The sequence below is a fragment of the Mytilus galloprovincialis genome, chromosome 1 (genome assembly GCF_965363235.1).
Source record: "Mytilus galloprovincialis chromosome 1, xbMytGall1.hap1.1, whole genome shotgun sequence".
In the NCBI taxonomy this organism is placed as follows: Eukaryota; Metazoa; Mollusca; class Bivalvia; order Mytilida; family Mytilidae; genus Mytilus; species Mytilus galloprovincialis.
In genome coordinates, this window is record NC_134838.1 from 52,256,998 (window position 1) to 52,270,035 (window position 13,038).

General features: G+C 31.4%; 1 protein-coding gene across 2 annotated transcripts in view; it reads left to right on the top strand.

Moving 5' to 3' along the window:
- LOC143077867 (glutamate receptor-interacting protein 1-like) overlaps positions 1-13,038 on the top strand; it is a 40,956-nt gene that overhangs the window by 3,263 nt on the left and 24,655 nt on the right. Inside the window, exons 2-10 of one of the 2 annotated variants that reach the window (XM_076252995.1) lie at positions 473-535; positions 1,460-1,531; positions 3,196-3,259; positions 3,660-3,805; positions 4,678-4,840; positions 5,711-5,856; positions 7,058-7,205; positions 8,506-8,705; positions 10,223-10,408. In XM_076252995.1, coding sequence (XP_076109110.1) covers positions 473-535; positions 1,460-1,531; positions 3,196-3,259; positions 3,660-3,805; positions 4,678-4,840; positions 5,711-5,856; positions 7,058-7,205; positions 8,506-8,705; positions 10,223-10,408 — 1,188 coding nt within the window. The remainder of the gene's footprint in view (positions 1-472; positions 536-1,459; positions 1,532-3,195; positions 3,260-3,659; positions 3,806-4,677; positions 4,841-5,710; positions 5,857-7,057; positions 7,206-8,505; positions 8,706-10,222; positions 10,409-13,038) is intronic. The other variant, XM_076252996.1, reaches the window with a different exon arrangement.

The window sequence follows — 13,038 nt, forward strand, 5'->3', positions numbered from 1 at the left end:
TTAACCGGAAAATACTTTTAGGACAGTTTAAAACAAACGGTAAAAAGCAAAAATATGCTAAATTAAATACAATTTTCCATGTTAAACTGCTGTAGTTTGAACAATTCTCGTCCGTTTTTCAAGTTTTTTACATCATACGACTTCTTTCTGAAGGTAGATGTTTTATATGATACAGCGCCACCTTCTTATTAATAAACCTCGGATTTCACACAGGTACTTTATAATTACCGGACTCGATAAAATCACGTGACTGATAAGAAATTCCAGATGCCATTTTACAACCGCGGTATCACAGATAGTAACCAAAGGGGTCTTACCGCTGAGACTATAATTGGATAAAATCATATGACTTTAGTACAGAGCTCTGCAGGCCGTTAATACATGCTAATTAGTCGATGTTATTCCTTTTAAATATTACTTCCATGGTTTAAGCCAAAGCTGTTTATTTCATTTGTATGATATATTTTTTTAGATCCTCTGAAGCTTAAAGAAAGAAAACATGATCAAAATGCAGTAATTGAAGATTCAACTGAAGGTACAGATATTTCACAATTATGAATCCATCACCTTCTCATATACACACATGCACAAATAAAACTAGGAAATAAAAAGCAGTAAATCTAAAATTATTTGCTGTTATGAAACTGTAAATTCAGAAATTATTGCGAGATTTTTATACATGTAAATGCAAATAATGCTACTGGTTGAGTATCACAATAATAAGAAATGGCATTCTTATATCTGTATGGAGATTTTCCTGAATTGCAATAATTGACCTTTTATGTTTGTCTTTTTTTTTAAATCGCAATAATAAATGCACACAATCATTCCTTAATTTACAGTAGTTCTAATTTTGGTACATGTATATATTTATATAAAGTTCACATTCATTTTTATAAATGTACATGTGAATTTAAATGGAATATATAGAATCTTATTATTTCAAGACCAACAATTCAAATAAGAAAGTAAGACCTCAGGTGTTCTGAAACAGCCTTGTCAAAATCTTGAGAATTTTGGAGATTCAAATATCACTTGAAAAGAAGAAATATTATTTATGTTTATGAATTTGTTGCACGTTATCCCATCAAGACCATAACAAAATCAACAACAAAGGAACATTACTCATATTTCTGTTCTTTATATGGAATTCACAGTGGGTCACACTGATCTTCATCTCAAAATCACAGTGTGTTCTTAAATTCTGAGCTATAGCTCACAATTCACTGCAGTTAAAGAATCCCTGGTTTGAGGCGTATTCATAGGAAGACACTGGTAATGCTACATTAGTGCATTGACAAATACTATTTTATAAAAGATTTCAGAGGCATTAGAAAACTTGTGTGAAGTTAGTTTGCAAAATCTTATTATGACTTGTTACTAATGTGGTTAGATTTTAATTGCAATATGTACATCTTTATATTTAAATGAAGCATTATCTAATTTGTTTTAATTACAGATGACAAGAAAGGTATTGCTGTCATTGAACTGTATAAACAAGATGGACATGGTCTGGGATTTATTGTATCAGGTAAAGAAAGAGTCAATACTTGAAAACTCAGATGCCAATGCAATATTTTATAATACCCTTACACACAGTGGTTGTTATACTGTAGTTACCTGTCTATCTGACTTTTCATTTGTCCATTACTTAGCTTCTATATTAAGGAATAGTTCGATATTTTGTCAAGAACTATATTATGTTGAGTTCATGGTAAAAGTGGCATTACCTAGTAGCTTGGGATGCATACGCAAAAGTGTGCTACTTGCAGTAATTGAGGCCAAATTTGTTATCTTGTAAATTTTGGTAAAAATTGCATTCATGAAATAGAAACCCTTTTGAAACTAGCTTAAAAGCTGTGTTTTCTAGACCTTATTGGTTATTACTACACAGAAACAAATTGCATTGAGGTGAACATTCTTTACAACTTGTTATGTACATTTCAAACAATTTATCAATCAAATGTAAAAAATAAGATGTGGTATGATCGCCAATGGGACAACTGTCCACAAGAGACCAAAATGACACAGACATCAACAACTATAGGTCACAATACGGCCTTCAACAATGAGCAAAGCCCATACCGCATAGTCAGCTATTAAAGGCCCTGATAAGACTATGTAAAACAATTCAAATGTATACTAAGACATTAGGATACATAATGTTGTGTTACTGTATGTGTAGAACCATACTTGTTGAGAAAATTATTTTATTGAAAATCAAATTAAGTAAATTTACCAAGTATTTGTTCTAAAAAGGCAATGAAAGGTTATACCAAATTTAGAGTTATCTTCCTTTGTCCAAAAATGAAGTTTAACTAATTACTATTATGATCATTTAGGAAAATAAATTGCCTTCTATTGCTTATGCATAGGTTATGCTCAATTTTTTAATGAATGCAGTCTTTATTCTTCAGTCTTCACCAGCAATCTGATTTTGCAAAACGTTTTCAGTAATTACTTATAGATATCATGGATTGAATATCAAAACTCTTTGATAATATATAGCTTGAAAATTTAGAAAATTTTGCTTTTGTTTGTCTGCATTGAATTCATACCAGATTCAGAGCTGGCATTACACTATATCAAACCTTTCTCTACTTTTCATGACTTTTAATTCAACCTGCAAAAATCTTTTAGCTGATGTTTTATTGATGTTTTCCCCAACTTTTCCTTTTAATTATTTATAAATGATTAGAATTCAGCTTGTTATTGAGGCATATGATATATGGGGACAAACTTGAGAAAATGTATAGTAATTTAGAAAACCAGAACCAATCTCTGCAGTCAAAAAGATTATAGTTTGCCTCTCATTATTGCATAACTCCTTTGTATTGAAAGCCTGCATATCATCGCTGGGCTTCTAAAATGTCGTATATGATTTTTTTGGCTAAAAATACTTTTTGACACCAATGGTCTGGGCGGGAGAAAATCTTTGGTATTACAAAATAGCATACAGTTAGACCAATCAAAATGTGTGAAATAAGACATATTACAAAATTGCCAATGTCAGTTGTTTGTAAAGTTTGCTTCCAAAATGTTGTATGAAAACTTGAAAATCGTTGAAGAATGGCTTTGGGAAAAAAATAATTGTACATTTTTTTATTTCTGTGAAAATAATTTAGAAGCCCAGCGACGATATGTCATAGTCGAAATAAATGAATTAATATTGTATGTTTAATTGTGTATTTTCAGGAGGGGAAGATAAAGGGTTTAGACCTACAGTATCTAGTATAAGACCAGGAGGAACTGCTCATAGGTGCATCTTACATTTATGTTTTATTATTTTAGATATACGACTAATAGCACAATTTGAAGTGATAATATTTGTTTCTTATATTGAGATGATATCTATGCAACCTTTAAGGCTTGTGTTTAGTTGTCCATGTTGCACCACAGTGCTTTTATTCCTTTTCATGCTTTAACAATGGTAATTACATATAAAATTAAAAAAAAACAGCAAGGAAATTTGACTATACAAGATATGAAAACAAGCAAACCACACATTGATTATCTAAATGATGGAGAAAAAAAACAAAACATCTGAAAAAACCCAACATACTGTATAAAAGACAGAAATAGTATTGTTCATTACTTTCACAATATCTTGAGTTAAAAATGACAAAACAAAGGCAACATAATATCTTATACTTTCACAGATCTGATTCCTTAGAAGTAAATGATATCATCTTGTCTGTTAATGGTATTAAGACGGATGGAATGAAACATGACGAAATAATAAACTTATTAAAGAATACAGGAGAACATGTTATACTTGAAGTAGAATACCAACTTCCTGATAATTGTAAGTAATACTGATGATTCATTATTATTTGTTGTAAATCAAATTAACTTGGCCTTTAGTTTAAACATATTTATTTATAGTGGATTGGGAAACAAGTTTTGCAACTTATATTAATCCCTTTCCACTTTGCAGGTGCGAGTGCTTCCTTGTAGCGGCATTAGCCTGCTCTTTTTCAAAATCTACAAGGGTGTCTTTAACGTGCAAGAGATATGGCTCTCTCTTAACACGGGTCAGCCATTTATCGTCCCCGTCGGATGGCTCTCTCTTAACACAGGTCAGCCATTTATCGTCCCCGTCGGATGGACTATCATCGTTTCCTCAAGACCATACTCGCAAATGGTGTTAAGGGAGAGCCGAAAATCCCAGACGGGAATCGAATCAGGAACCTTTGTGTTAGTAGTCCGATGCACTAACCACTAAATTCGCCTTTTATTTGGTTTAGTTTAGTATTCAACAAAGTACAAATTTGCTATAGGCTAGTATCATCATGCATACTGTATGCAAACTTTTCAGAACCACAGAATAAAATATCAATGAAAGTTCCAACATATTTTAATAGCTAGATCAATCTACATAATATAGTTGTTGGATACCAACGATACACACGCTCAAAGATTTTCCATCAACTTAAGATTTAAGAATAATGCCATATCATATACACTTCTTTATAAAATTAAGACAGAAGTTTTTTTCTGTTGGAGTTTTATAATGTCTACGCAAATGTAACTGATATCATCACATATGGCTGAGACTGAATGACTGTCATTGTTTATTTAACACTTAAAATTTTCTAGCATTCAGTAAATGACATATTCAGTTTTTTATTTGTCTTTAAAAAAAAATTGTTATTTTTTTATTCTGCTTTTTTGCAGCATTTTCAAGTTCCTTTTCTGTTTGTTGTAAACAACATATTGTATCCCTGGAAAGAGATAGCGGAGGATTTGGCTTTACTCTGCGTGGAGGATACCATAATAACCCACAGAAATCTAGAGCATTAACTGTCACTCAAATAAGGCCTGGAGGATCTGCTGATAGGTAATACTTATAATAGGTGTGATGATGTTTCATTGAAAGCTGCAAAGTATGTTCATATTGTATATTAAAGCATTTGAAAATTCTTGTTAAGGTCATAAAGGAAAAAAATTCGTAGATCTGGTTTCTGTCTGTCCAGAATTTTTTAGAGCATGTACATCAAATGTTTCATTGCAGTCTCTTGCTGTTTTTCTTTACTAAAAGTTTTCACAAATTATGGAGAAAAATATATATAAACTTGTCTGTCTGCCCTGATTTATGAAAAAATTGGATGAGATCCTATTACTTTTTTTTTGTGTGGCTAAAGTCATGTTCAAAAAAACATGAGATATATTCGAAAAACATGAGATATATTATCATGCAAAATTTGTTAAAGAAAATCCTGTTCATGAACTTCCTTCAAAAATTTTGAGTTTTTGCTACTTTGTCTTTATTTTTCAAGCTGTGAAAAAAATAGAAAAATGAAGTTCTTTATGTTGAGGTTAAAATATTATATGAATTATTGCATAAAAAAAAGACATAAAACAAAATGGTATGAGGCATTTATTTGCTTGTGTCTGTGTGTGTCTGAAATTTTTCTATGATTTGTAAACTCTTGTGTAAGCATTTTAATGAGTATATGATGACATTCTCAAATCCTAAATTATTGTCATACAATAGCAATTATCACCTCTTCCAATATGTCTATATCTCTCAAAATACTTTTGCAAATAATTTCATTATGATGTTTATATAGTTTTAGTTTAACAAATAGTATAATTAGATTTGCTGAAAAGTGTTATGTAGTGACAGATTAAACAACTTATAAAGGGGGGGTTCTGGAAACATGATCTTATTTTGTATTTTAATTTACAAGTTACTTCCTTTTTTCAGGGAAGGGTCCATACAGGTTGGAGATAGGATAGTTGCGATCAATGAATACAATGTTGCACATTTTACCCTGTCTGAGGCCTCAATGTTCCTGCAACAATGTGGACATGAAGCTAACTTTACTGTCGAATATGATATGTCTGTTATAGGTTAGTTATTTGTGAAAATAATTTTTGAGTATTCTTCATAATTGCCACCATTACTCACATTTAGTAGTTTTATGTTTTTTTCATTGTAATTATTATTTCTAAAGAAAAGTCACAGTGGCAACTCAAACTTTCATTGAATTTATGGAAAATTTGACAGAACTTATTTATAACCAAGATATGTAAGCATTTTGATGAAACATTTTGAATATTGTTCTTTTCATTTATCAATATTTTACCTTTAAAAGTAATAATCAAGAAAATATTTCAAGAGTTAAGTTTTTATTTAACTTTATTTTATTTATCAAGTTCTGATATTTTACTGATAAAAAGGATTTAAGTTTATTTCTAGCAGTCAACAATAAGTTAAAGATATAATTTGAAAAACTTTGGCAAACCTGCATGGAATTTTCCAAAACATGGACAAAACTTCATGTTAGTAGAGAGGCAGCAACCTGAGCAAGATGAGAAATTTTCTTTTCAATTTGCCTGCAAATGGATTTAAGGTTGTCAACAACGGGAAGGATTGTGCCTGATGTTCATATGATGAAATCATAATCTTTCAGTCAGTTTAGTTGAAGTATCGAGCTGGCATGACAGTTAACTGCTAGTAGTCTGTTGTTATTTATGTATTATTGTCATTTTGTTTATTTTCTTTGGTTACATCTTCTGACATCAGACTAGGATTTCTCTTGAACTGAATTTTAATGTGCGTATTGTTATGCGTTTACTTTACTACATTGGTTAGAGGTATAGGGGGAGGGTTGAGATCTCACAAACATGTTTAACCCCGCCGCATTTTTGCGCCTGTCCCAAGTCAGGAGCCTCTGGCCTTTGTTAGTCTTGTATTATTTTAATTTTAGTTTCTTGTGTACAATTTGGAAATTAGTATGGCGTTCATTATCACAGGACTAGTATATATTTGTTTAGGGGCCAGCTGAAGGACGCCTCCGGGTGCGGGAATTTCTCGCTACATTGAAGACCTGTTGGTGACCCTCTGCTGTTGTTTTTTATTTGGGCGGGTTGTTGTCTCTTTGACACATTCCCCATTTCCATTCTCAATTTTATTACAATTTCAACTGACAACAGGCGACAATACAAACCTGTTTTGATGACAGGGTTATACCAGCTGACTATGCCATACAGTGCTTTATTTCATCATTGTGTAAATTCCTTTTCATTATGTTTTCTCTTTTATTTACAGATACCATTAAAAATGCTACAGGACCACTGTTGGTAGAAATAGGCAGAGTACCTGGGACATCATTAGGTCTAGGTCTCTCACAGACCTCACATCAGGGGAAATGGTGTTTGTCTATTGATGGTATAGACCCTATGAGCTTAGCAGACAGGTATATTGGAATGTCTGATAGATTTACTCTAAATTGCTTAAAGAAATATTATGAAAAGGACTTACTGTACAATCATAAAACAGTTGAAAAAAAATAAGAATGACAATTTTCCCCATTATTTGTTCTCACAATGTCAAATTCTTAAAGTTATAAGAGCTAATTTCCTAATGCATGTAGAATTAAGACAAATAAAAGGGTTTTATGTTTTATAGAACTAATTATTAGAGATTCAAGCTCAGGATTATTTATTTGTGGAAAAGACGTATATTAATTTTAATATTTAATTTTTACGCTATTTTAATCTGTAAATATGTATTTGGTATAACATAGTGTCTCGTAAGTCAGTTTTTGGCTGGATATTGGTTGTTTTATTATGTATGTATATTGTGTATGAATTATTTTTATTGCAATCAATATGTGACACTTTAATAACCAAATTATTAATTAATTAATTAAGATTTTGGTTGGTTTGCTTGCTTTGGTTGTATAAACAATGAAATTGAATATTTAATAATGTCTAATTAAATCTTAAAAAAATGTATACAGGTTTAACTTAACTTTTTTAATTGTTTGCAGAAGTCATTCATAACGACAATTCTTTAGTAAACGTTTATATACAAACAAAGCAAGCAATCCAACAAAAATCTTAATCTACATGCATTTATAGGATATAGGCTCAAAACCCTACTGGTATTTGAATTTATGATTTTATCACACAAAATGTGAGCAATTGAACAAATCAGATAATTGAAAATAATATTCATTTGCTATATATGGCTGCTAAAGACAACATTGCCAATTTAAAATTTTTATTAAATTTTTGCATCAATGAACATCTCTTACAAAAAGAATTTATTTCTTAAGGTGGTACCCAACACTTTCACTAAAATGATTTGGCTCGTTTAATTTTGATAAAATTTTGACAATGTATTTACTTTGACCCTTTAACAAAAATATAAAAATTTCAAAAATTTTGAACCTCCTGTTTTGTCAGAGAAATTACACTGGTTATATAACAGTTTGACAAACACCAATTTTGATCATTGAGAAGCTTAATATTCCCTGTACAACACAATGTAATTAAAACGTTTAGCTGACTTTACAGAGTTAGGTACCACCTTAAGACAATAATATGATACTTTTATTTTTTTTTATAAAGATCGAAGGACTTTTAAGAGGAGGGTGCTGGTATAAATAAATCTCTTTAGTTTTCTTCTCTGATAAACTTGAACTAATATCTCAGATTATCTTGTTATTCAATCAAATAATGTGGGGATTTAGATCAAAAATCTACTTTCAGGTGTGGAGCATTACATGTAGGTGACCTAATTAGATCCATTGAAGGGACCAGCGTTGAACACATGTCTATTGCTGAGGCTACACAACTGTTAAAATGTAGTCTAGATGAGGTGGTTACCCTGGAAATATTACCAGCAAAGATTGTGGAACAACATACATCCAGAGATATAATATCAAGAAGAGGGATTAAAAGTAACTTAGGTATTTTCTATTATTTACTATATGTAGTTATAGAAAAAGTGTTTAACATATAGTTGTATTCTTTTAGGAATTATTTGAATAAGTCAATTTGTGAGAATTACATGTAGAAGAGATTTGCAAAATTAGCAGCCAGTCTTAAATGCATATTTGATTGACATTAAAGTTTTTAATGGTTATATTTGCTGGCTAGTAAGCATGAGTAATTATATATGTTTAAGCTGTAACAATCCATTTCATAAATCTATAAATAGGACATATATTGAAAGAAATCAATTATGTATTGCTTTATAGAAGATGATAAATAAAAACAAACAATATACATAAGTAGGATAAATTAATTTCTTTATTGTTCGAACATGTATATCACCCAGCAAAGCTTATTTATCTCTTTGTTTGAAATCTTCAGGTCAAAATAATGAATAGACCTTTTTTAGAGTTTGTTGCATTTTGGTTTTATTGAACATCATTTGTGCATTCCATTTCCTTTCTATGTTTAGAGAGTAGTTACAAGAATTTGATGCAATATTGCACAAATTTGGAAAATTAAATTCCTATAATTGATAATCAGCACTGTTTTCAATAGGGTATTGTGATGAAGGTACCTTCTGAACAGTGCATATTTTTAGTTTATCCTGCATACTGACCATCACTAAGATGCTTAATGAACTTTGATAGTGCAGGGATAAAGCATTCCCATACCTGCCAACTTTTCAAAATGCCCATGGGGGTTTTACTTGCAAGATTGCTCTTACAGTCCTAAAAAAACATTAAAGGGGGCTTCAAATGTATCTAAGTGTTGTTTTTTGGCTTCTTCATACTTTTTAAAGCCTGTAGTCGTTGAAAAATTAACTATTTTGTTTAAAATTGTGGGCAAATTGCTCTTTCAAAATTTCCATTTGGGAGCTTCCATGGGGGAAATTCCCCGCAAATAGTGACAGTTGGCAGGTATGCATTCCCCTCTTTTTGGTGAATGATGTCACAATTGACAAACTTTGTCGTTGAAGGACAGAACTCGGAAATGGTCTATTTATTGCCATACAGTTATCAACTGTTATTTGACATCTTCAATTTTTTGTCAGATTTTACAATATTTGTATTTCTTAGATCTGTTGCAGGTTGAACATGAAAATATTGTTTGGCACTTTAAGCTACTTTAAATGACCTTAAAATGAAATGAGTAATATTTTGATGAAGGTCTTATATGCTTATTTTTGCAAGATTTGTATATTTTAATGGGACATGCCTTTCCCAATATCATTTCTTTAGTTTTCCGTCTTAAAATTGTTTTGCTATATTTTTTAATGTTTTTTTTAAAAGTGTCCTGTTAATTATTCCCTATTTGTATATGTATTATTATCATTATATATTTGTATACTGCATGCACATATTCTATATACAATTAGAACCATAGATACATTCTGTTCATAATTATAACATATAGAAGAAATTTATAGTCTTTTATATATATTCCTTTACTTTCATATTTACATAGCTATTTATATCTACTTTCACTTTAGTTCGTTCCAACACTGGTAGCATGTCCAATGCAGCTTCTGTCCCAGCCATACCCTCCTCTCTCTCTACTCCTGGTAGCTTCAATATGTATAACTCTACAGGTTCCGCATACAACATGTCATCTGGTACCAGTACACTGAGGTTGTCTGGAAGGAAGAGACAGCTGACCAAGAGACAGGCATCCAACAGTAAGTTATCAGCATAAATTATCTAAATTATTACATCAGAGTTATGGTTCTTTGACTTTGAAAATTCACTCTGATAATAATAGTTATCAAAGGTACCAGGATTATAATGTAGTTTTCCACACATTTTTTCCTCATCCGTGAAGGTATTGATTTGGTATTTGCTGTATTGTTTTATCATGACAAGTTACAGTCAACTTACAGTTCAACACCAAATTTTGTTCCAGTCTGATGATTTTGTGCAGAGTTATGGTCCTTTCACTTAGAAAATTCACCCTTATAAATAATATGCTTTCTGCATTGTTTTTTCCTCATGCTTGAAGGTATTGGTTTGAAAATTGGTACATGTATATAGTTTTATCATGACAAGTTACAGATTGGGATCAAATTTAGCTCCAGTCTATTGATTTTGTGCAGAGGTTTGGTCCTTGGACTTAAAAAATTCACTTAAATAATTAGTTCTCAGGACTTTTTTTTTGTCATGCTTGTTGATATTGACTTGATTTTTGTTAAATAGTTTACACCCTGACAAGTTATAGATCAAGTGAGAATTTACTTCCAATACAACAGTAGGGGACTATGTATTGCCATGCAATACTCACAGAATGCTTGTTAATGTCAGAAATATATTTATTAAAATACAGTTACATGTAAATATAATATTATCATATGAAACTTGTATGTATTTTTATGTCCACTTAGGGGCACCTTTTTTTTAGTCTGTGCGTTCGTTCATTGGTCTATCCATTTGTCTCACTTCAGGTTAAAGTTTTTGGTCAAGATAGCAGTGATGAAGTTGAAATCCAATCAGCTTGAAACTTCATACTTGTTACCTATGTTATAATCTTTTTATGCCCCACCTACGATAGTAGAGGGGCATTATGTTTTCTGGTCTGTGCGTCCGTTCGTTCGTCCGTCGTGCCGTCCGTCCGTCCGTCCGTTCGTCCGTCGTGCCGTCCGTCCGTCCGTCTGTCCCGCTTCAGGTTAAAGTTTTTGGTCAAGGTAGTTTTTGATGAAGTTGAAGTCCAATCAACTTGAAACTTAGTATACATGTGCCCTATGATATGATCTTTCTAATTTAAATGCCAAATTAGAGTTTTGACCCCAATTTTACGGTTCACTGAACATAGAAAATGATAGTGCAAATTTCAGGTTAAAGTTTTTGGCTTCAGGTTAAAGTTTTTGGTCAAGGTAGTTTTTGATGAAGTTGAAGTCCAATCAACTTGAAACTTAGTATACATGTGCCCTATGATATGATCTTTCTAATTTAAATGCCAAATTAGAGTTTTGACCCCAATTTTACGGTTCACTGAACATAGAAAATGATAGTGCAAATTTCAGGTTAAAGTTTTTGGCTTCAGGTTAAAGTTTTTGGTCAAGGTAGTTTTTGATGAAGTTGAAGTCCAATCAACTTGAAACTTAGTATACATGTGCCCTATGATATGATCTTTCTAATTTAAATGCCAAATTAGAGTTTTGACCCCAATTTTACGGTTCACTGAACATAGAAAATGATAGTGCAAATTTCAGGTTAAAGTTTTTGGCTTCAGGTTAAAGTTTTTGGTCAAGGTAGTTTTTGATGAAGTTGAAGTCCAATCAACTTGAAACTTAGTATACATGTGCCCTATGATATGATCTTTCTAATTTAAATGCCAAATTAGAGTTTTGACCCCAATTTTACGGTTCACTGAACATAGAAAATGATAGTGCAAATTTCAGGTTAAAGTTTTTGGCTTCAGGTTAAAGTTTTTGGTCAAGGTAGTTTTTGATGAAGTTGAAGTCCAATCAACTTGAAACTTAGTATACATGTGCCCTATGATATGATCTTTCTAATTTAAATGCCAAATTAGAGTTTTGACCCCAATTTTACGGTTCACTGAACATAGAAAATGATAGTGCAAATTTCAGGTTAAAGTTTTTGGTCAAGGTAGTTTTTGATAAAGTAGAAGTCCAATCAACTTGAAACTTAGTATACATGTTCCCTTTGATAAGATCATTCTAATTTTAATGCCAAGTTAGAGAATTTATTCCAATTTCACAGTCCTTTAAACATAGAAAATGATAGTGCGAGTGGGGCATCCGTGTACTGTGGACACATTCTTGTTAATTAGAGTTTTGACCCCAATTTCACTGTCCACTGAACATAGAATATGATAGTGCGAGTGGGGCATCCCTGTATTATGAACAAATTCTAGTTTCATATCAGATCATTGTTTTCTTAATTTGACTTTACAAGTGTGTTATTCCTATTCAGAATGAAACATTAAGTAAAGTATATATAAAATTTCCCCATCTTTCCTTTGCAAATACAATACATCTATTGCATGTATATATTCAGACAATGGCATGTACTATAAACTCTTCAGTCAAAAATGCTCAAAGTAAATGCGCATGTTTTCTATTTACTGCGACAGATTTTGAGAAGTCAGAATTCCTCCTATAGAGATAATCTACACCTGAATACGCTATGGGGAAAGTAAAAACACTCATATAGAATAATATTGATACATATTGAAAATTTCTTCACATAATATTTGAAAGCAGCAACAAGACAAAATGTTCAATCATTTCAGAAACTGTGGATTCATTATTATTTATGGGGTATCTATTTTCCTAGTTTTTGTGGGTAAAGC